Source organism: Colossoma macropomum, unplaced genomic scaffold (genome assembly GCF_904425465.1).
Source record: "Colossoma macropomum unplaced genomic scaffold, Colossoma_macropomum, whole genome shotgun sequence".
In the NCBI taxonomy this organism is placed as follows: Eukaryota; Metazoa; Chordata; class Actinopteri; order Characiformes; family Serrasalmidae; genus Colossoma; species Colossoma macropomum.
Genome location: NW_023494800.1, coordinates 32,226,531 through 32,250,530, shown reverse-complemented (window position 1 = coordinate 32,250,530; position 24,000 = coordinate 32,226,531). Strand labels below are relative to the sequence as shown.

General features: G+C 41.1%; 1 protein-coding gene across 1 annotated transcript in view; it reads left to right on the top strand.

Moving 5' to 3' along the window:
• The window catches only part of LOC118820459 (formin-binding protein 1), a 110,522-nt gene that overhangs the window by 56,940 nt on the left and 29,582 nt on the right, over positions 1–24,000 (top strand). The window contains 5 exon segments of the mRNA XM_036588816.1: positions 4,247–4,309; positions 11,012–11,116; positions 19,128–19,256; positions 19,419–19,565; positions 22,043–22,231. Of these exon segments, the coding sequence (XP_036444709.1) occupies positions 4,247–4,309; positions 11,012–11,116; positions 19,128–19,256; positions 19,419–19,565; positions 22,043–22,231 (633 nt within the window).

The window sequence follows — 24,000 nt, the reverse complement described above, 5'->3', positions numbered from 1 at the left end:
ATCCATCCCTCTATCCATCCAGCCACTCATCCGCCTGTCCATCTCTCCCATCAGTCCACCCATCTGTCTGTGTGCCCATTCCTCCATCCCTCCAGCCACTCGTCCAGCCATCTATCAATCCATCTGTCCATCCATCTACCTGTCCACCCAACTAGCCTTGCATCCATCCATCTATCCATCCATGCATCCACCTGTCCATCTCTTCCATCAATCCATCCCTCCATGCATCCATCCATCCATGTATCCATCCATCCATCCATCCATCCATCTACCTGTCCATCCATCTAGGCTTGCATCCATCCATCCCTCCATGCATCCATCCATCCATGTATCCATCCATCCATCCATCCATCCATCCATCTACCTGTCCATCCATCTAGGCTTGCATCCATCCATCCCTCCATGCGTCCATCCATCCATGCATCTGTCCCTCTATCCATCCATGCATCTGTCCCTCCATCCATCCATGCACCCACCTGTCCATCTCTTCCATCTATCCATCCCTTCATCAATCCATCTATCTACCAGTCCATCCATCTCTCCATCCACCCATCTCAGGTGTAATGAAGTGGTCAGGTGTAAGTGGTCTGAGTGGTCAGATGTCTTTGGGCTTGGCTGGCTGTGTGTCTGTCGGCGGTCATTCTGCTCTTGTGGTCTTGTAGACGGTTTTACTGTAATATCCATAACGAAGTGTTCCAGTCTGGACGCTGTCGTCTGCAGCGTGATGCTGAGGCTGATTCAAACCTTCTGTAAATCTGATTTCATAACGAGAAAAACTGGAGCGAAAAAGTGGAAAACGGAGAGTTTTATGATTTGGATGAGACTAGTTCACCTTCTCTCTCTCTCTCTCTCTCTCTCTCTCTCTCTCTCTCTCTCTCTCCCTTTTTTCTTCCTACCTTCCAAGAAAAGGATAAATGGAATGTAATAAAGAGTAATAACATCAGAACGTCCTCTCCTCCTGCTCTTTCTGGCCGCGTTAACTCTATTAGCTCTGTTAACTCTTTCTTTCTATGTCTGTCTCTCCCCATGTCTAAGTCTTTTTTAGTGTCAGTCACTCACTCTCTCCATGTCTCTCTGTGTCTCTCGCTCTCTGTAACTTAAACACTTATATAATAATAAAGAACTAATTATTAGTACAGTAAACATAAACACACACAAACAGGTATATTCTGAGTGAGGGGGATACAGGTGGTCCGCAGAGGCAGTTTTGATGGTGATAGCTGAAGGCGGTCGTGTTTTACACGAGCTGGTTTCTCTCTCTGGGGAGTTTAAGCGGTCAAACGGTCTTCTGATCGTCTCATTGTTTTATCTGAGCGCCGAGAGCTGTGAGGAGCTTTGGTCCTCTTTGGAGTTCCCACGTTCTCTTTACGCCAGTCTGCTCATACAGGGAAAGTTCTGGCCACAGCAGTGGCCTCCATTAGAGCAGTTCAGTGGAGTTCAATAGAGGTCAACAGAGGTCAGGCCTTCTCTTTGAGAGCGGAGTGACAGCCCGTGATTGGCAGGAAACAGCTTGTGGTCTCCACGGCGACGGAGCGGTGTGGCGTGCGGGTCAGTTCCCTGTGAGCACGTTCAGCCCCAGTTTTAGAGAGAAGTGAGAAACCAACTGACTTAGGAAGCAGCGCTGCTTCAGAACCGACCGAGACACAGCCTGAGTGTGTGTGTGTGTGTGTGTGTGTGTGTGGTGTGTGTGTGTGTGTGTGAAAGACGCTATTTGGCACCCCGGCCCACCCCTATAGAGTGTGCTTGCTGTGTGCAGTGTGTTTCAGTGTGTCGTGTGGATCTAAAGGCTTCGCACAGTTTATACAGATCAGTACAGTGAATATTAAACACACCAGAGCCGAACATCACCCCTCCCTGCAGCTCTTTTCTCACTCCTCTTCGTCTCTCTTTTCTTTCTTTCTTTCTTTGTCTCATGCTTTCTCTCACTCCCCTCCTTATTGCTTTCTTTCTTTCTTTCTTTCTTTATCTTACACTTTCTCTCCCATTTGTCTCTCTTTTCTTTCTTCTCTCTCAGGCTTTCTCTCTCTCCCTCCCTTTCTCTCTTCTCTGTCTCTCTCTTCTCTATCTCTCTTTGGTCTGTCTCTCTTTCTTTTTCTCTTTTTTTCTCTCTCTACCTGTTTCTCATTCTTTTTGTCTCTACCTCCTCTCTTTTTCTCTCTCTCTGCTTTGTCCCCATCTCTCTCTTTCTCTTTCTCATGTTTTTTACACCTTTTTTATTTCTTTCTCGTTTTTGTTTCTTTTTTCTTTTCCTCTTTCTTTATCTATTTTGTCTGCCTCTCCATTCTTTCTCTCTCTCTCTCTCTCTCTCTCTCTCTCTCTCTTTGTAGAGCTACATTTTAAAAAAGACTATTAAAAACTGTGAACATGACGATTTTAGTGTTAAACAGGACTTATTTTGTTCTCTTCATAATGAAACGTGCAGTTGGTCAGTGTCTGCAGGTACTGATGATACACGCAGTACGATCAAAAGAGCATAATGTGACAATTTATCACAGTAACGATATATATTGTCATACTTCCTGGCCCTTCTCTCTCTCTCTCTCTCTCTCTCTCTCTCTCTCTGTCTGTCTTCTTGTCAGATCTTAAAGTGATGGTTCATAGAAAAATCAGTATTACAACATTATGCTTCTCCTGCCTCAGATGATAACAGCGTGTCACTCAGAGTCAGAAACCACATAATCAGTTCTGTTACTGAGCAGCTCGAGACATTGAAGTGTGATGATTCAGTCGTGCAGTTAGCATGGTGCTAACTGGTGGAGCATAAACTTCCATTACTTGTTAGCTACATTAGCCTCATAGCTCCAGTGCTAAAACTAAAGAAGCAAACTTCTGGCTCCAAACAGGCCTCGGCTGATCGGCTTCAACTGAGGAAACTTGGATCTTTCGGTGAACTGTAGCTTTAAGTGGTGTGATACACGGAGTGCTCAGTGTGGGTGTGTGTGTGTGTGTGTGTGTGTGTGTGTGTGTGCGTGTGTGTGTGTGTGTGTGTGTGAGCTGTAGGGATGGCTGAGGATGGAGCTGCAAACAAACACTCTCCCCGGAGCGCTCTGGCCAAGTGGGGCCTTTAGAGGATCTCCAGAGAGTCTACTGAGCATGCTCAGAACTCCAGCACGCCGCAGCACGCTGCCCAGCAACTCGGACAGCAAACAGACACACACACACACACAATCGCAAACGAGCTCGCTTTGATTCATCACCTCTATCGTTAAGGGAATAGATTGGCCATGCATGCTCATGTGGAAGCTAATGAACGAGTTCATGTTCATTTACTGTTAGCAACATTAGCTTCGTTTGACTGAGGCACTACACGACCTTTAAAGTCTTCACAGATGGGCCTCTTTACAAGAAACAGAAGTGTGTAAACGCTGGTAAAACAAGTTCTGCTACTGCCTTCTGGACAGTTATTAACCTCAGAAATACAGGGGTTTGTATCACTTCAGCTCCCCACAGAAAGGTGTGTCACTTTATCTTTGTCTTAGTTACCAAAATTGAAATTCGAGGATGTGTCTAGAACTGTTGGAGAACCAAACACACAACAATACAAGAGTCTAAACTAAATAAAGGAAATAAATAATTCATGGAAAATTCCTTCACAGCTATTAGAACACAACAGCGTCTACAGAGTGATAAACCGATGGAGGTGAAAATAACTATAACCAAAAGGCTAGATTAGCCATGTTAGCTGGAGGTGCTGAAGCAGCTCGCTAACACTAAAATAGTTAAAGCTAAACGCGCACACATCCCGGCAGGGAGGGGTGCGCCGGGTCGCCGTTGTAGACGTTTTCTTATTTGCGTTTATAATCACTCCAGCTGGTTTCCTGATACGTTTAATCTGCAATGAGAAACTGTCAAACACTAAAAAGTCAGCTTCGCATTTGAATTTTTCCGTTCCACCCTAAACGGTGCAGGTGTTACATACTGGTGACTCATGCACCATTTAAGTTGGAACTTAAAGGCCTTTATGAACTGAATTCAGAGTGTTGTTTGAAGGTAAACGCTAATCTCTGCAGCATTTTGGCCTGGAAGGTCCCCAGTTTGACATGCCTGGACTAAAGGGACAAACGGGCCTGAATGTTTACAGTGTGAGAGGAGAGCTGCTTTGTTGTCAGTGGTTCAGTTTGAGAGGAGTGAAGATCTCGAATGTGCAGTTTTGTTGTTTTTTTTACTGTAATAAAGCTGATCTGCCCAAGTTTACAGAAAGTGGACGTTCAGTAATGACCACGTTTTCTCTCTTTCTCTCTCTCAGCATTTCCAAGATGGACGCAAAGCTCAGCAGCACATTGAGAACAGCTGGAAGCAGCTGGAACAGGTGAGTCAAGAGTCTGTAATCTGATCAGTTATCAGTATTTACAGAGCCCTGCTGGTGACATCCTGTGTAAACAAAAATAATGTGTGGCCACAACTTAGTAAGGCATGGGAATGGGATAATTTTGTCTTGGGCACGACTTAGTAAGGCATGGGAACAAGATTATTAAGTCTTGGCCATGACTTAGTAAGGCATGGGAACCAGATAATTAAGTCAGGCCATGATTAAGTAAGACATGGGAACAAGATAATTAAGTCGTGGGCACGACTTAGTAAGGCATGGGAAAAAGATCAGTGGCCATGTCTCAGAAAGGCATGGGAACAAGATAATTAAGTTGTGGCTATGACATAATAAGGCATGGGAACAAGATAATTAAGTTGTGGCCACGACTTAGTAAGGCATGATATTGTTCCGGTGCCTTACTAATTGGTGGCCACAGCTTAATTATCTAATTCCCACACTTTACTAAGTCGTGGCCACACATTAGGATCTCGTTCCCACACATTAATAAGGCGTGGCCACACATTCTTTTATGTATATGGGATGTCACAAGCAGGGCTCCTTAGTAATTAGTAACCCTCTTTCCAATCAGAACTAATCCCAATATATAGTTAATGCAGGATGGCCTGCATTGATTTTGTAATATTAGAATCAATTGCAGGTGATTATGATAATTTTGGTCAATTTATGCTCTCAATTTTGGACAAAATAAAACGATCAGGCTATTTGTCAAATAGGAAAATCCAAGAAATGCTTGACGTACTGTTGTTATTGATCATATTCCACTACTGTGTGGCTCCTCCAGTCACATTTATACATTCATCATATTTTTAAAAAATATTCTGAATGGAAAAAAATCATGAATCAATGAAATTTCCTGAGGCATTGAATTATTTCCAAAAGACAATCAATTCAGAATGTGGTGGGCTCAGAGATATACTCCCTAGTAGTCCATAATCTATAATCCAGTGCTGTTGATCAAAAACAAATGTATCAACATTCCAGGATCAATAATCTGTAAACTGGACCAGAGTCAATCCACAGTCTGGCATTATCATCTCCGCCCAGATTGGGATTACTGAGCCCATCTGGAGCTTCATTTCAGACTATACCCACAATGCTCCAAATCAGCTCTCAGACTATAGGGGAGGGATTTTAGTGTAAACTAGGGTTCTTTAGTAAAGGGTATTGTTCTATTTAGAACCATGAGTTCTGTATACACTCTTTAAAAAAAAGATAAAAAGATGGTTCTTTAAGGGTTCTTTAGTAAAGACAGTGGTTCTATATAGAACCACAAACACTCAAAGAACCATTTACATGCTTAAATGTTCTTTGCATGGTTAAATGGTTCTTCAGATTGATGGAAAATATGTTGCATATGGTTCTATATAGAACCAAAAAGAGTTCTGCTATTGATATGATGTCAAGCTTGTAACAAAAGCAGAACCATTTTGGGCACTATATAGAACCACTTTTGAAAATGTTCTACATAGAACCATATACAACATATTTTCCATCAATTTAAGCATGCAGATGGTTTTTTGAGTGTTCATGGTTCTATGCAGAACCATAGCCATTGTTTTTACTAAATAACCTTCGAAGAAGTCTTTTTTAAGAGTGTAGAACCATTGCTTAAACGGTTCTTCGCATTATGAAATGGTTCTTCAGACTGATGGAGCAGGTGCTGTTTTTGGAAAAGGGGTTCTATTATTGAGTTCTTTAGAAAAGACAGTGGTTCTATATAGAACACTCAAAGAACCATTTCCTGCTTAAAGAGTTCTTTGCATGGTGAAGTGGTTCTTCAGATTGATGGAGAATGTGTTGTATATGGTTCTGTATAGCACCAAAAAAGGTTCTGTTGATGTTATTATGGTGTCAAGCTTGCAACAATGGAAGAATCTTTTTCTGTACTGTACACAACCAGTTTTAAAGATGTTCTACATAGAACCTTATACAGCACATTCTCCCTCAGTCAGAAAAAACAGTTCACCATGCAAAGAACCATTTAAGCATGCAGATTGAGTGTTCATGGTTCTACGCAGAATCATTGTTTTTACTAAAGAACACTTCAAGAACCATCTTTTTTTAAGAGTGTAAAACTATTTCATGCTTGTAGGGTTCTTTGCATCTTCATCAATCTGAAGAACCATGCAAAGAACTATTTAAGCATTCAGACAGTTCCTTTCACTACGAAAAAAAAAAGCTGGGGAGATGAAGCTCCAGCACATCTTCTCACGCTGCTAATTCAGTTAACGGCAGCTATAAATGAAATGGACACACTGACCCGTAGATAAAAATGACCTACGTTAAACGAGAAGCTGCTGCAAACTTAAAAGTTTTTCTAGAACCGATACTGTTAAAGAAACTCGTGACCCATAACATAAATAAACATGGCGACATTAGTTGAAACCTGAAAACGAAATAAAAAACTGTAAGATCCGCTGCGACATAAACGAAAACCAAGTGAAAGTGGACACCTTCTGAAAACCTTCAATGCCCAGGAGATGACGATGTGTTTGGCACTGTCTTTACGCTACTTAGCTTAGCATAATGCTAATTCAGCACTGCCGATCTTATCTGAAGAAAACAAGTTGAAGTGAAGAGCTGAAGGGAAGGAGTTTGTGGAGTGTTCTGGAGAAACCCAGGGGTCAGCGAGGTGGCCTGGGGGTCTGAAACCTTCTAGCAGAGAGGTAGTCTGAGAGTCATGGCTGGAGCAGACAGGATACACACTACATTCCTCTGTCCACCCTCTGTCTGGAACAAGTGTGTGTGTGTGTGTGTGTTGGACAATGAGTAGAAAATGATTAAACCAGAGCGGAGTGCAGGGCTCCACGTCAAGCTTTTGCGAGAGACAAGAAAGTCCACATTCTACTTCATTTTATGTCCAAAGGCCAAAGTCATGTGTCCGTAGAGTGAGGTCAACAACAACATTTGCTAGTGAAAGTTTATTAAACAATTAATGAATTATCAATCATCAGTTATCAATTATCAATTAATTATGAGCAGTGAATAATGTGTGGGTCTTTCTTCGTTCACGCAGTTATCTGAGGTGAATCAGGGCTAAAGTTCTCTAAACGTTATTAAACTAAAGACGCTAACTAGTACTACTTGATAACTCTATATAAATTCAGTGTTATCGAGTGAGTGAGCCGTGTGGTTCGATGTCTATACGGACTTATTTTTTGGGTCAGTGGTTTGTGTACACTTTTAAAAAAGACCGATCCTGGTACTGGAGATCTAGAACCCTGGAGAGTTCAGGTTCCACCGCTTTTCAGAGTATAGGGGCGATGCCCCACCACTTTTTTGACTGATTTCAGGATGCTTACATCTGACAACTTCACTTTCCTTAAACTACGCACTTGAAAAGATGGTTCTTCAAAGGTTCTTTTGTAACGAAAATAGTTCTTCATTGTACCATGAACATTCAAAGAGCCCTTCACATGGTTAAACGGTTCTTTGAATCATGAAAGGGTCCTTCAGATCTTCATGTACAGCGCATTCTCCATCAATCTGAGTAACCCTTTCATGATACAAAGAACCTTTTAATCATGCAAAGGGTCCTTTGAGTGTACATGATACAATATAGAACCATTTTCTTTACCAAAGAACACTTGAAGAACGGTCTTTTTTAAGTGTAGTGCAGGGAAGGTGGAGTTCTTTTTGTGTCCTGAAATTAGTCAAAAAATTGGTGAGGTATCACCCCTATACTCTGAAAAGTGGTGGGTCAAAGGCCTGCTTGCCCACTCGACTTTCAAAAAGGTTCCATGTAGAACCATATACAGCATATTTTCCATCAATATAAGCCTGCAGATGGTTCTTTGAGTGTTCATGGTTCTATCTAGAACCATTGTTTTTACTAAAGAACCCTTGAAAAACCTTTTTTAAGAGTGCACAACCATTGTGTGCTTAAATGGTTCTCCGGATTGATGGAGAACGTGTTGTTTTTGAAAAGAGTTCTACATAGCACTAAAAAGGGTTCTGCTGTTGTTGCAATGTCAAGCTTGTAACAATAGAAGAACCCTTTTTGGTGCTATATACAACCATTTAAAAAAAAAAGTTCTATATAGAACCATATACAGCACATTTTCCATCAATATAAGCCTACAAATTGTTCTTTGAGTGTTCATGGTTCTGTACAGAACCATTGTTTTCACTAAAGAACACTTGAAGAACCTTTTTTAAGGGTGTAGAAGCATTTCATGCTTAAATAGTTCTTCAGATTGATGGAAAAGTGGTGGATCAAATGTCTGCTTGCCCACTCCACTCCTTATTCCGAATAACTGAAGTGCAGGGGTGCCCAATCCTGGTCCTGGAGCTCTACCACCCTGCAGAGTTTAGCTCCACCCCTAATCTAACACTGTTGGACCAGAACTCTCCAGGGTGGTAGATCTCCAGACCAGGCAGCTATAGAGCTACAGACTGCAGAGAAATATGTATGTATGCACTTACCAAGCACCTTATTGGGAACGCTTGTACACTCATTCATGCCATCATCCATTCAGCCAATCGTTTAGCAGCGGTGCAGTCCATAAAACCATGCCTATAGGTCAGCAACTTCAGGTGATGTTTACATCAACCATCAGAATGGAGGACAAATGTGATCCCAACGATTTTGACCGTGGAATGACTGTTGGTGCCAGACGAGCTGGTTGGAGTATTTCTGTAACTGCTGATCTCCTGGGATTTTCATGCACAGCGTCTCTAGAATGGTGCAATAAAGAGTTCTGTGGGAAGCCCCTTGTTGATGAGAGAGGTCAGCGGAGAATGGCCAGACTACTTTAAACTGACAGAAAGACTACAGTAACTCAACCACTCTGTACAACTCTGGTGAGCAGAAAAGCATCTCAGAGTACACAGCACCTCAGATCTTGAGGTGGATGGGCTACAACAGCAGAAGACCACGTCGCGTTCAACTTCTGTCAACCCAGAACAGAAAGCTGAGACTGCAGTGGGCACAAACTGGACAGTCTATGACTGGAAAAACATAGCCGGGTCCGATGAATCTCAAGGCTCACAGAGGGTAGGGTCAGAATTCGGCACCTACAGCATGAATCAATGGATCTGGCCTGCCTTGTCTGAACAGTCCAGGCTGGTGGAGGTGGTGTAATGGTGTGGGGTTGTTTTCTTGGCACACTTTGGGCCTGTTAGTACCAATCAATCATCGCTTGAAAGCCACAGCCTATCTGAGTATTGTTGATGACCATATGCATCCCTTGATGGCCACAATTTAGCAACAGTGAGTTTGCGATTTCAAGTGTGTGTGTGTTTGAGAGTGAGAGTTTAAGTGTGTGTGTGAATGATCTCATTGTGTGTGTGTGTGTGTGTGTGTGTGTGAGGGAGGTTGTGGCCAGAGAGACTCTTGAAACAAATGGCGATTGTCCTCTCCAATAAATGAGTAGAGGGAAGAAATGGAATAAAGAAGGAAGGAATAAAGGAGTGAATAAAGGAGTGGAAAGGAGGGCGAGCGCAAACACAAAGACGACTCTCAATATTTACTGACCTACAGAAGTGCTGGGTTATGTGTGTATGTGCTGTAAGTGTAGATGGATGGGAGGGTCAGTGTAACGCTGCTGTGGGCCTGTTATACCGCGTGGGCTGATCTATTCACTGTAAACATCCATCTGAAGGTGGAGATTAAACCACATAAATTGTGGAATGTTAGAATCAATTATAATCCATTATATAATGGATATTAATATTACAAATTATTATGTGTTCATTTTTGGCCAAAAATGTTTTATTCTGTTTTAAAAAGTAAAGGTTTTATTACATTAATGTGCAAATAATTCTTCCAGTTACTATTGTGCTATGTACCAAAATAATCACCTCGTTTCAGTTTGAAATTGTGTCATGCACTGAATGGTTTCCTAATGAATCTTAATTGAATCAAATGAAATTGAATCGTGATGCAGTAACCATTTCCTGAAGACTTGTGATTGAATCGAATCAAACTGAATTAGAGTGAAATTTGTGATTTCACAATGAATTGTTTCCCAAAGATTTGTAACTGAATTTAATCAAATTGACTTGTGGTGGAATTGAGATGTACTGAATTTTTTCCTAGAGACTCATAACTGAATGAAATTACAAACTGAGTCTTGGTGAGGTTTGAGATTTTTTGGTGTCCTAAATAATTTTCTTAAAGAATCACAATCAGATCAAACCAAATCAAATTGAATCATGGTGAAATTTGAGATTTTATGACACACTGAATTGTTTCCTAAAGAACTGTAGCCGAATCAAATCATACTATATTACAGTGATAATGTGAGATTTTATGATGAACTGAATCATTTCCTAAAGAATCATAATTGAACTTAACATGAATTGTGAGGAAGTTAGAGATTCCATGATGCACTGAATCAGTTCCTAAAGAATCATCATCAAACTCATGATTAAACCAAACTGTGGTGAAATTTGAGAGTTCCTGTTATACTGAATCATGTTCTAAAAGAATCATAGTTGAATCAAATCAAATTTGGTTGTGGTGAAATTTGAACTTTCATGAGTCATGAGTCATTTCCTCAAGAATCGTTACTGAATCAGTCGAACTAATTGTGAAATTTGAGATTTGATGATGCACTGAATCGTTTCGTAAAGAATTGTTTAGGAAGTTTAATCATTGTGAGGTCAGAGATTTACATCCTTGGTGTGTATTAGTGTGCACTAATACATGTGTTTTGTGTGTGTGTGTGTGTGTTACAGTCTAAGCGGAATTTCGAGAGGGCTTGTAAGGAGGCGGACAGAGCGCAGCAGTATTTTGAGAAAATGGACGCTGATATCAATGTGACGAAGGCCGACGTGGAGAAGGTAGGAGTGTGTTAGAGTGTGTATTTGTATTTGTGTGTGTGTGTGTGTGTGTGTGTGCGTGTATGTCTGTGAATTGTTCTGATAAGATCCAGACAGGATTCGTCTGCTTCCACCTCTACATACACATATACATAATACATGTAACGACACTGAAGCCTGTTTATCAGTAGAGTCGGTACTGATCCTGTACTGCATATCAGTATTGCGCTGATATCTGCAGAAAATGCTGAATGGAATATGATGTAGGAGAGTATAAAAGGATGAATGTCATTCAGACCTAAAACCGGACATACAGAAAGTGGCAGCAACCCTAGATTTCAGGGTCGACTGCTACTGCTAAAAAAAATATAAATAAATAAAAAGATCTGAATGTTAAAATGATTTGAATATAGTATAAACCCTGTGCTTGTTTTAAAAGGGAGTGTTTTTAATTCATGTGTGTATGAATGTATGTGACGGTGATTGTGTTTACATGCACTTAATAATCCGATAACTGCAGAAGATCAGATTTTGTCAGTAATCCGATCAACGTTTACATGCACTTGAGTGATCAGATAATGAGGAAACTCCGGGTCTGCACGAGTCAGACAGTAATCAGATTTCTGCTTTACAACCAGCCAATAAACTCACAGAAGACGTGACGTAAACGTAACGTAAAACTTTTTTTAAGCATCGCACCACTTTACCTGAAAATATGAACATACATCATCTAGAAGATGAGGAATACTTAAATCCCTCATTTCGTCAAGTATCCGAAAGTGTTTTGCTGCGTCTCGTGGGTTCTGCGTTAAACGCTTCTCACTTATGTCTAGTACCGCAGTCTGATTTCACACATGTGCAGACTGAGAAATCTGAAAGAAATCAGAGTAAGAGTTCACATGCACTGAGAAATCTGATTACTGAGCTAAAATCCAGCTCTCTTTATCAGATTTCTTAATCAGATTTCTAGACCTTACTCCGATCTAAGAAATCAGAGTGTGCTGTTTACATGACCATTTGGACAATCCGACAACTGCAGAAATCTGATTATGATCGGATTATTAAGCGCATATAAATACACTCAATGTATTTTCGCTAAAGCAAGCCGAATCAACAGTCACTAAAACTCAAGCAGGCTGAGGTGCAGAAATGCAAGCGTGTGCAGAGCAGTGGGCCGTTTCTGCGCTGCCACACAGTCTAAAGTAGTTTTTAAACGTTCAAAAATCATCTAATGTAATAAAACTTTTAAAAAACTTTCTTTTTTTGTATCTCCTGCTCTGTAGTTTTGAATCTCATTGTATGACTGTTGGCATGACACAATCGATTTTCTTGCCACATATCAGCAATCTGATTGGTTGCCTTTTGGCTCATTTACATAATGAGCAGAGTGGTCTGGAAGGAGAGAGAGCAGAGTGAGCACGTTTGATGTGTCAGCTATATGTGTGTATTCTCAACACAGTACTGTGTTATGACACAATAAAAGAGAGACAGTTAAGTGAAAAAATCATTTTGCATGACGTCATCACTCACATCATGTAGGTGCTGTTTAAAAACACAAAGCACCATCCAGGCTTGCGTGTACCAGATCTAACAGCACTCGCTCTCACTGCGTGGTATGATGTGAGCTGTGTGGTTCTTACTGTGGGGTTAATAGAGTGATAGAGTTTCAGCATCATAAACTACTTTAGTCATCATTTTAAATAAAGAGCTTAATCTTAGTAGTTTTTGAAGAGAAAATCATCGCTGCCCAAAAAAAGCATCCGTTTCTATTTATTTTCAGTTTTTTACATAATTTGAACACAGCAGCTGCTCTTTATTTTGTGGTGAATGGACCAATAGAAATGCTCCATAATCACGTGGAATAAAAGCTCTTTATACTGACTTGCATTAAAAGTCAAGGCGGCTTTTGCCGTCACCTTTTCAGTTGCCATTTTGGAGATGCTTGCTTTTCTTTTGGATCGTGACGATATATCAGACTGAGTCAAATCAAATTCAGTTGTAGTAAACTTTGAAATTTCATGAGTCATTTCCTAAAGAATCGTCACGGAATCAGTTGAACTATAATTTAACGGAATTGTAATTGAATTGGATCAAACTGAGTAATTGTGAAATGTAAGATTTGATGCACCGAATCGTTTCCAAAAGACTCATTTAAGATTCTTTTAGGATTCCCATAGAATCTCTGAGGTCAGAGATTTACACCCTTGGTAAAAAAAAAAAGTCTACATTTTTATTTATTGTCAATTTCTTTTAAATTATTTGAACACGGCAGCTGCTCTTTCATTGGATGAATGGACCAATAGAAATGCTTCAAAATTACTTTGAATGAAATCTCATTGACTTACGATAAGAGTTAAGACTATGTAAGGTTGCCATTTTGGAGATACTTGCTTTTCTTTGGACAGTGACGATGTATCAAACCAAATCAAATCATCAGTTGTGGTGAAGTTTGAAGTTTCATGAGTCATTTCCTAAAGAATCGGTACTGAATCAGTCGAACTGTAATTTAATGGAAGTGTAATTGAATTGAATCAAACAGAGTAACTGCGAAATTTGGAGATGTCATAATTCAGTGACTAGTTTCCTAAAGAATCATTTAAGAATCGTTTAGGATTCCTAAAGAATCTCTAAGGTCAGTTTTTTTTTTAAAGGTATCTCTATTTTTATGATTTTTTTGTTTTTACATAATTTGAACACTGCTCTTTATTTGATGAATCGACCAATAGAAATGCTCCAAAATCATGACTTACATGAATAGTTAAGACCTTTTGCCTTCTCCTGTAAAGTTGCTATTTCAGAGATACTTGCTTTTCTTTGGACAGCGGTGATATATTGGACAGGTATCTGCTGATACTCGGAGCTTAGCAGCATCACAGAAGGCAGATTGGTGTCGTGGCATCTCTAATTAGACTGCAAGTCACAAATAACAGCGAACAGCACTGCATCTGTTCTTACTGACCACACAGACACACACGCATCCTGGACAAACAGACGAGTATACATCAGATTACCTCCATTTAGAGTCGGTTATTCATTCACCCTAATGAGAAACTGTAGAACTGACTCAGTTTATATCACAATACCTACATTTAGAGTCGGTTATTCATTCAGCCTAATGAGAAACTGTAGAACAGACTCAGTTTATATCACAATACCTACATTTAGAGTCAGTTATTCATTCAGCCTAATGAGAAACTGTCGAACAGACTCAGTTTATATCACAATACCTACATTTAGAGTCAGTTATTCATTCAACCTAATGAGAAACTGTAGATCAGACTCAGTTTATATCACAATACCTACATTTAGAGTCATGTTGAAAGAGATTTACTTGTTATGAAAGACCACGTTTGTGGGCGGAGCCTGGAGAGATCAATTCATTTCTCTTTCTTTCATTTCTCGCATCTGCTTCTCTCCTCACACTCCTCCGTCATCCGTCCTCAGTGTCTGCTCTCTGTCGCCGTGGCAGTGCTGGAAAATCTGAGTGTGTGTGTGTGTGTGTGTGTGTGTGTGATCACACAGAGCACAGCGCCTACTTTCCTTTAACGAGTCCTTGTAGAAAAGTCATTGTTCTTTTCTTCACCCACACTCTTCCTCTCCACCCTGGTTCTCTCTCTGAGGGTGAGAGTCAGCTGTCATGTCTTAAAGGGCCCATAGCACCATAGTATTTTATTACACTCTGAAGAACCATTTCACAACGCAAAGAACCATTTTAGCATACAGATAGTTCTATATAGAACTCATTGACTTTACTAAGGAACCCTTGAGGCAGCATCTTTTTTTTTTAAGTGTGTATATTTAGCACGGGAGCTACAAGGCTAATGTAGCTAACAGGTAATGTAATCTTATACCCCACCAATTAGCAAAATAGTGCAATTGTGCAGTTAGCATGTTGCTAACTGTGTTCTTAAATTTGCAAATTTGTCATATTTTAGTGTTTAAATATCTATAACTTCCCATTTTAAAATTGTTGTAAGCATAATATAAGACTGTTTGACAAATTTCTACCAAAAGTTTACTTGTTTTAAGTCATTTTATCCAGTGAAATTTACTTATTCTGTTGGCAAATAATTTAGTCAATGAGAAACAATGCACATTTATCTGCTAGTAGAATAAGACACTTTCACCATGTAAAATTTACATAAAAAATGTAAAAACACCCCCTTCTTCCGGGGAGCCAGTTTAGAGACTTTATGAAGAGTCTGGCCGCTTCCTATTTCCTCCGTTATATCAAAACCAGGACTGCTGAACAGCAGAGGGCGCCCGCGAGCGAGTCCTCAATGAATGGGAGTAAATGAAGCTCAACGGCTAAAAACGAAAAGTTAAAATAGTCTCTAATCACTTACACAGAACTTTCCCTTCAATTTAGAAAGTAGAAGGATGTATTTCACTAAAAAAACAAAGAAAACTGACCTGTATGTTTCCTTTTTTCTACAGCAAACGGGTTTTGCGCAACAGGACACTAACATTACTGCTACTGAGTGCTGATTGGTTGGCGAGCGGAGCAGCTCATTAGCTGTTCACGCTCACAGACGTCATGAATGTGCATGAAACTCCTATAACTCGAGTTTAAAAGCTCTTAAAATATAACAGCAACGTTAAAATGTTTTATGCTGTTCTGTGTTCAGGAAATGAATTCATTCTTTTACATTAAAAATATTTAAGCATTTATAAACTATGATTTTGCTCAAATGCTCCATATTAACCCATTCTTTGTGGACTCAGGGAGCGCCCTCTAGCGTTTGAGAGGCACGGAAGACATTACAGAGCTAAAAGCTAAAATTAGCTAAAGGTAGCTGGTCATCTAGACGTCTTACGCTGTTTTCTTTACAATTTTGTTTGATGACCAAAGTAAGAGTTGTGCTAATGCTAGCTTGGTTGTGTTGACAAGCCTATAGCCAAGTAGCTAGGCTAGCAGTCAGGATTGGTTGACACCACAGGGATTCCCAATGGCTGTGTGCTCTATTTGCTTAATGCATGCTGGGTATTGTAGTGAATAACACCTGACCCACGCACCTATATGAGCTTGCTGGACATGGCCTCGTTCCCCAAACTGCTGCCACAAAGTTAGAAACATGTAATTGTCTAACCCTGAAAAACAGACCCAGATGATTATCCCTCCTCCACCAAACTTTGGCACTGTGCATTCTTGTAGGTAACGTTCTCTTGGTGTTCGCCAAACCCAGGCTCATCCATCAGACTGCCAGATAGTGAAACGTGATTCATCACTCCAGAGAACACGTTTCCACTGCTCCAGAGTCCAGCAGCAGTGCTTTACACCCTTCCAGCCGACGCTTGGCATTGCGTATAGTGATTTTAGGCTTGTGTGCAGCTGCTCAGCCATGGAAGCCCATTTCATGAAGCTCCTGACTCACAGTTCTTGTGCTGACGTTGCTTCCCGAGGCAGTTTAGAGCTCTGTAGTGAGTGATGCAGCAGAGCATGGACGATTCTTATGTGCTTCAGCTCTGCTATCGCTTTGAGCTTCCATTTCACAATAATAGCACTTACAGTTGTCTAGGGCAGCTTTAGCAGCGAAGAACTTGTGGCAAAGGGATCATCCTGTAACAGTGTCATGTTTAAAGTCACTGATCCGTTCAGTACGACTCATTCTACTGCCAATGTTTACGTATGGAGACTGCAAGGCTATGTGCTTGATTTTATACACCTACTAGCAGTGGGTGTGGCTAAAACACCTGAACTCAATCACATACTTTTGACTGCAGTGAAACTAACAGTTTGACACAATGTCTTAAAACAGATAACATTGTTTTTGAGAGCATGTGCACAGTTAGCACAGTGCTAATTAGCGGGGTATAATCCTTAATTACTTGTTAGCTACATTAGCATCATTATGTACATTGAATCATTTGAGTGTAGATCTGAATGCGTTTGTCTTTTGTGTCGTTGGCGTCACATTTATGTATATTTTAGTTTGTAAGAGCCGCAAAGTCTTTAATTCCTGCTAAGCTAACTCTGTTATTTGTTTATTTTTATTTTATCGAACGCTGAAGCGATGTTACCTTAAGGTAGGTGCACAGGGGCAGGTGTATGTGTGGGTCTGCGTGCGTCTGTCGTTACCTGTGCACCCATAGACACGCCCACATGGCCCACCCACTGTGGAGGTCTCGGCAGTCACGGCCTCGTTAGCGTCTGTCTGCCCCACCAATCACGCGGCTGCGAATGTGAACGTCTGCACACGTGGCGTTGTTGTAGAGCTTCGACTTCATTGTCTGGCATGAAGATTAATCAGCAGCTTAACAAGCTTTAATAGCAGCACAGCTATCAGAGAGTGCAGTTGTTTAATCTCAGCCTACAGTAGATCAAAGGCAGAGTTGTCTCCATGGCAACCCAGAATTTGAGTGATGAGCGTGTCCATGGTAACAGATGGCTGGGTTTGATTTCCTAGAATTTGTTCAGGATGTGGTTAAAACCAGGTCTTGCTGAAAATCCTCTCTCTCTTTCTCTCGTTATCTCTCGCTTAGTCACTCTCTCGCTCTCGTTTTCTGTCTCTACCGTTTTCTGTTTCTTTTCTTTCTCTCTTTTTCTGTCTTTTTGTCTCTCCCTCTTTCTTTCTCCATCTCTCCCCTTCTCTGTCTTTCTCTTACTTTCTTTACCTCACTATTGCTCTGCCTCTTTTCTTTCTTTTCTTTCTTTCTTTCTTTTTTCTTTCTTTCTTTCTTTCTTTCTTTCTTTTCCTCTCTCTCTCTCTTTCTCTGTCTCTCCTTCTTCTCCCCTTCTCTTTCTTTCTCTCTCTTACTATCACTCTCTCTTGCTCTCTCACTCTTCTCTCTAGGTCTCTCCTTTTCTCTTTCCATCTCTTTGCCTCTCCTTCTACCTCTTTTCTTTGTCTTTCACTCTTTCTTCATCTCACTATTGCTCTGCCTCTTTTTCTTTTTTCTTCCTCTTTCTTTCTTTTCTCTCTTGCTCTTTTTTCTTTCTTTCTTTCTTTCTTTCTTTCTTTCTTTCTTTCTTCTCTCTCTTCCTCTTTCTTGCTTTTTCTTACTCTCCTTTTCTCTCTCCCTCTTTCTCTTTTTTACCTTCACTTTTTTCCCTCTGTCCCTCTGACTATCATTCTTTCTTTTTCTTTTTTTATCTTGCTCTTTCGCTCTTCTGTCTTTCTCTCTTTCTCTCTTGCTCTCTCTCTCTCTCTCCTCTCTTCCCCTCTCTTGTTGTTTCTCTCTCTTTCTCTTTTGCGCTCACTGTTTCTCTCTCTTTGTCTCCTGCTGTCTCTCTCTCCCTCTCTGTCTCCCTCCCTCTCTCTCTCTCTCTCTCTCTCTCTCTCTCTCGTGCACAGATGTTTGTATGTGTGTATCAGTAATCAGGATAAACTCTCTCATATTCTGCTGAAAGTTTACTGTCTTGCTGATCCAGTCCAGCAGCGCCTCAGAACCGGTTCTAGAGCTCTTCGTCCGTTCTGTTAGAGTTCTAGAACCGCAGTCCATTCTAGATTGTGGAGCATGTGTCTGCTTGTAAGTGTCAGCACTGGCTCTTCATGTAGATCATACATGTCACACACTCTGCAATCTTCTTGTGTAAACACTCACTGGCCACTTTATCAGAAACCCCTCTCCTGTAGCCCCACCTCATCATCAGGGGTCAGTTTCTGACCACACTGGAAATTTTTGGATGATTGTGTAACTGCTGAGCTGAGAGTGGACCCCCAGCCAAATAACATCTGAACAGTCCTGAGGTCAGAAACTGACCAGTGATGAATGGCATAACAGGTGAGCTGCGGTCTGTAACTGTCCACTGTACAGTGGAGCTGTGAGGTAAGTGGAGCTTATGAAGTGGACAGTGAGTGGATGCAGAGAAGTGTTTCCAGTGAAGTGGACAGGGCAGTGTGTGTGTGTGTGTGTGTGTGTGTGTGTGTGTGTGTGCTGGACAGACTGACGGCCAGTTGGTGATGAGTCTCAGAGAACTTCACAGAATGTTCTTTCAGTTGGTTCTTTCAGAAGAATAATCTCTCTTTTCCTCTCTTCCTCTCTCTCTCCCTCTCTCTCTCTCTCTCTCTCTCTCTCTCTCTCTCTCCAGGCGAGGCAGCAGGCTCAGTTGAGACACCAGATGGCGGCTGACTGTAAGAGCGAGTATTCCAACTACCTGCAGAAATTTAACCAGGAACAGACCGAACATTACCACACACTCATCCCCAACATCTTCCAGGTACACACACACACCACCCTCAGTCATGTATATTGACACAATCATATTGTGTCAACAATATATATATATATATATATATATATATATATATATATATATATATATATACATAAAATGTACATATATGTATATGAAATGCATGCAATGTGTGTGCGTGAGCAGAAGATCCAGGACATGGAGGAGAGGAGGATCGAGAGATTGGGGGAATCCATGAAGACCTTTGCTGAGGTGGACAGACAGATTCTACCCATCGTGGGGAAATGCCTGGACGGCATGACCAAAGCGGCCGAGAGCATCGAACCCAAGACTGTGAGTCACACTCACTCACACAGACACACACTGACACACACCATAATAATATGTCCCATATGTAGTACATATATATACCTTTCATGTCCAGTTGCAGACTGTAGTCCATCTGTTTCTCTACATACTTTGTTACCCTGTTGTTCATTGGTCAGAACCCCCACAGGACCCCCACAGAGCAGGTATGGAGCCATAGCAGCACTGCTGTGTCTGATCCACTCGTACCAGCACAACACACTCTAACACACCACCACCCAAATAGTACCTGCTCTGTGGGGGTCCTGTGGGGATCCTGACCACTGAAGAACAGGATAACAAAGTATGCAGAAGAACAGATGGACTACAGTCTGTAACTGTAGAACTACAAAGATATGTATACTACAGTATACATATACACATATACGTATAAGTACCTATATGTAATAGTAATATGATCTGTATTTATCAGTGCTGAACCACAAGGCCTTCAATTCAGGGTCTAAACGTTAAATCTTGGTCAAAGCAGGAGGAAAAAAAATCACCCGATGGAATTTTAGTAATCTGTTAGCACTGGGCTAACATCAACACGTGGATTTTTGTCCGTTCTAGATTAATGACATGGTTTCTGTGGTTTGTCTGCCCTTTTCTGTTCTTGCCCCAGCCTAGTCTGTTTCCTGCACCATGTGCTTTTGTTGTTGTTTTTGTTCTTGTTGTCTCCTCCCTGTCCTGCCTCCTTGTTATCTGTCCCACCTGTGTGTTGTCTGCTGCTCTGCCCTCTCATTAGTCCCTGATGTTTGTTCTCATTGTATTTATACTCTTGTGTTTGCTCAGTCTGTTTGTCTTGCATTGCCTGTGTGACCTTTTTGCCGCAGTGTCTGTATTTCTGGTTTTCATTTGTCTTTCTTTGAGTTTCGCTCTGTTTCTTTTCCTTTGTTCTTCTGTCTCATTTTTATAGAGCGCTCTGGTATAGAGCTGCTGCTGCTGTTTTCCGTATTTCCGCATTTTGTTGGTCATGTAGGTCAGTCCTGTTTTTGTGAAGTGACATACCGTTTAAAAGCTCAGCCTCTTATCTTAGCTGTCAGTTTGCCCAGTTTTGTTTCCAGAGATATTGTTTGTCGTTTTCCTCGTTGTTCCCTTCAGCTGAGCCGTATCTGCGGGTTTCTGCCGCCTGTTTGTCCTGAGGCAGGTCTAACCGAGTTACACTCTATTACTGTCTCACTCTCTCACAACCGCTGACCTGGAGTCTGTTTCTGCTTTGTGTTCAGCTAATAGAGTCAGACTTCATTCCTGCCTCTTAGCCTCACACTGATCTTGAGTCAGTTACGGTTACAGTTACATCTCAGCTATGATGTGCTGGCTTAGTGTGACGGCACCGCTCGCTGCACCCAGGACAGACGTGTTATCTGAGAGAACGAGGGAGCTCTATAAATCTCATTTACTCTCTGCTTCTCTATCTCGGACAGAGAGTAGCGCTGTTGCTAGGCAGCCCCTAATTAGGTTTGCAGTAAAAGTTAAATTCACACCTCTGTGAGTTGTCATAATATCCAAGCTGGGGACCATCTTTGTGTCTCCATGACTACGAGCGTTTTGTCTCCATGACTACGAGCGTTGTGTCTCCGTGACTACGAGCGTTGTGTCTCCATGACTACGAGCACTGGGTCTCCATGACTACAAGCACTGTCTCCCAGACTACGAGCATTGTGTCTCCATGACTACGAGCACTGTCTCCATGAGAATGAGCATTGTGTCTCCATGACTACGAGCACTGTCTCCATGAGAATGAGCATTGTGTCTCCATGACTACGAGCACTGTCTCCGTGATAATGAGCGTTGTGTCTCCGTGATAATGAGCGTTGTGTCTCCATGACTACGAGCACTGTCTCCGTGATAATGAGCGTTGTGTCTCCATGACTACGAGCACTGTCTCCGTGATAATGAGCGTTGTGTCTCCATGACTATGAGCACTGTCTCCGTGACTACGAGCATTCCCCAGTCGATCAGCTAAGACATGTTTGGTTGTGTTTTTGCTTCTTTGGTTTAGTACTGGAGCTACATGGCTAATGTTGCTAACAAAAATCTTTTCAGTAAATACAAGCTTTGTTTATTTTTATAGCTCACAGTCAGGCTGTCTTACCACATCAACAAGTCTGTGCCACCTTAACGATGGGATTTCAGAGAGGTTGAGAGAAGTTTTGGGAATGTATTTACAGAAAGGATTTGGGTGCCTATTGACTTCTGGTGTTTGTTAGCAACATTAGCCTCGTAGCTCTATTGCTAGACTAAAGAAAGAAAAAAATGTCTCAAGTAAGTGGAAAATGGTGTAAATTTCTTACTGCTCTACTCACCCTCATCAAATCACATTGCAAAAACTTCCGATTCCAATTTTTCTAATTCACATTGCAAAAATTTCCAGTGTGTATTTATTTAAGCAAAAGGATGTTTTAGTACGACTGCAGTTGGTTTCACTGGTAACTGCACGCATCTGTGTGTGTGTGTTTCAGGACTCTGCGCAGGTGGTGGAATCGTATAAATCGGGGTTCGAGCCCCCGGGCGATGTCGAGTTTGAAGACTACGGTCAGGCAATGAAAAGGACGGCATCGGAAACCAGTCTGACGAACTCTCGCCCCGAAGGCAAGGCAGACAAATCCAGCAAGGGCAAGAGCAAACTCTTCTTCTTCAAGAAGAACAAGGTAACAAACCCACACATACATTCCTTATCTAGCACAGTAACATCAGCAGTAAGGTTAGCTTATTAAGCCAGGCTCCCACATACAAGCAGAACATTTATTAATCGGAGAATTGATCTGTTCGTGCTCCGCCCACTAATGCTTCCCTTCATTAGTTGCTGCCAGGTTGGACAGGCGTTAGATAATTTTATAGATCTGGAAAAATCCTATTCAGTCTGATGAGAAAAAAACGCTCATATTTTATTTAATGTATTCATTTTTCTGTATTTTGTTTATGGAGCTTATCTATCGTAACGTTAGCTCGGTAACACTTGAAGGGTGTCTACATAACACGTTCATAACATCTTACATGAACACTTCACAACATGTTTATGAATGCTTAAAGCAACATTTATAAAGTATATGTTTTATATCATATTAATATGGAGATACATATACTGAGATACATTTTTCAAAATAAAAGTCCTCATTTTTTATTTTGAAAATGTATATTATTTTCAGTAAAATGCCTCATTTCTGGACAGACAAAATAAAAATTAAGTGGTCGTTAAGTTTAGACACTTTAGGCACATTTCAGCTATACGTTCGACTTCTTTTTAATTATCTGTTTCTTTAAGCATTTGTTGCTTTACATGTCAATTTACTACATGGACAGTAAATTACTCTTAAATATGCTTAGGAACAATCATCTGACTGAATTTTAGTGTGATGGTGTGCTAATGTGAATACTTATTTATCTAGATTATTAGTAATAACTGAAATATTAATATTAATATTTTAATAGTAATATTTTATCATATTTTATGTTGGCCACCGTTTTCTAAAAGCAGTAAACCACTTGAGACGTGCGATACTGTGATTTTATCACAGGGGAGGGAGTTTTTATTTATATATATATATATATATATATATATATATATATGTATATATATATAATATTTTTAGGGGCCCAGTAAAGATTTTAGACTTTTTTGCACCAGTCTGTAATGCTGTCCTAGTAACAGTAGTGACGAAACAGATCATTTGTGGGCGGAGCATAGATAGGTCACTATCTTTATGTTCAGAAAAGAAATCCTTTTATAGAAACAACAACAATAAGCTGCTCACGCTAAGCTAAACCAGACTGAAATAAAGAAGGTGTGTCAGGAATAGTTTGTCTGTTTTGTCTAGTTTTTGTGTAGTCCCATAATTTGGTTCTATTTTGTGTTCATGATTTTTTTCCATTATGATGTAGCTGTAGTGATGTATTGTGGGTAGTGTAGTTTTGGTTGTTATTCGTTTGCCACCATCTTCCTGTCCTCCTCCTTCGTTTGCCCTCACACGGCCCTGCATGACCGAACGGTCTGTGGGCGGCTCCGCCCATCTGACCGCTAACTCACTAACGCGCTGCCCACGAGGCCTCGTCCTTGACCTTTGACCCAGGAAAAGAGCCGCGTGGCTGATACCCTTAATTGTGAACCCCGCCCCCCTTATGACACGAAATAGCACGCATCCTCGCTGTCTCCACGGTAACAACACTCTTCCTCTTCTCTCCATCGTCCACTGTTTTGTGTCTGGCTGTGAGTGACCGTTGATCCTGCTGCTGAGCTGGACTTTACTAAGGACGTCACGTCTCACTAAGCATGCACGAGCTAAACCACTCCCACCCTTACGAGACCACCGTTTTGATGGATGTCTCGGACGATGTATGTGTGTTCATCCCTGTTTTGCATGCACGAGTGTGTCTGTGGGTTGTTGGTGTCAGGGTCCAGAGCAGGACAGGTCAGTCTGAG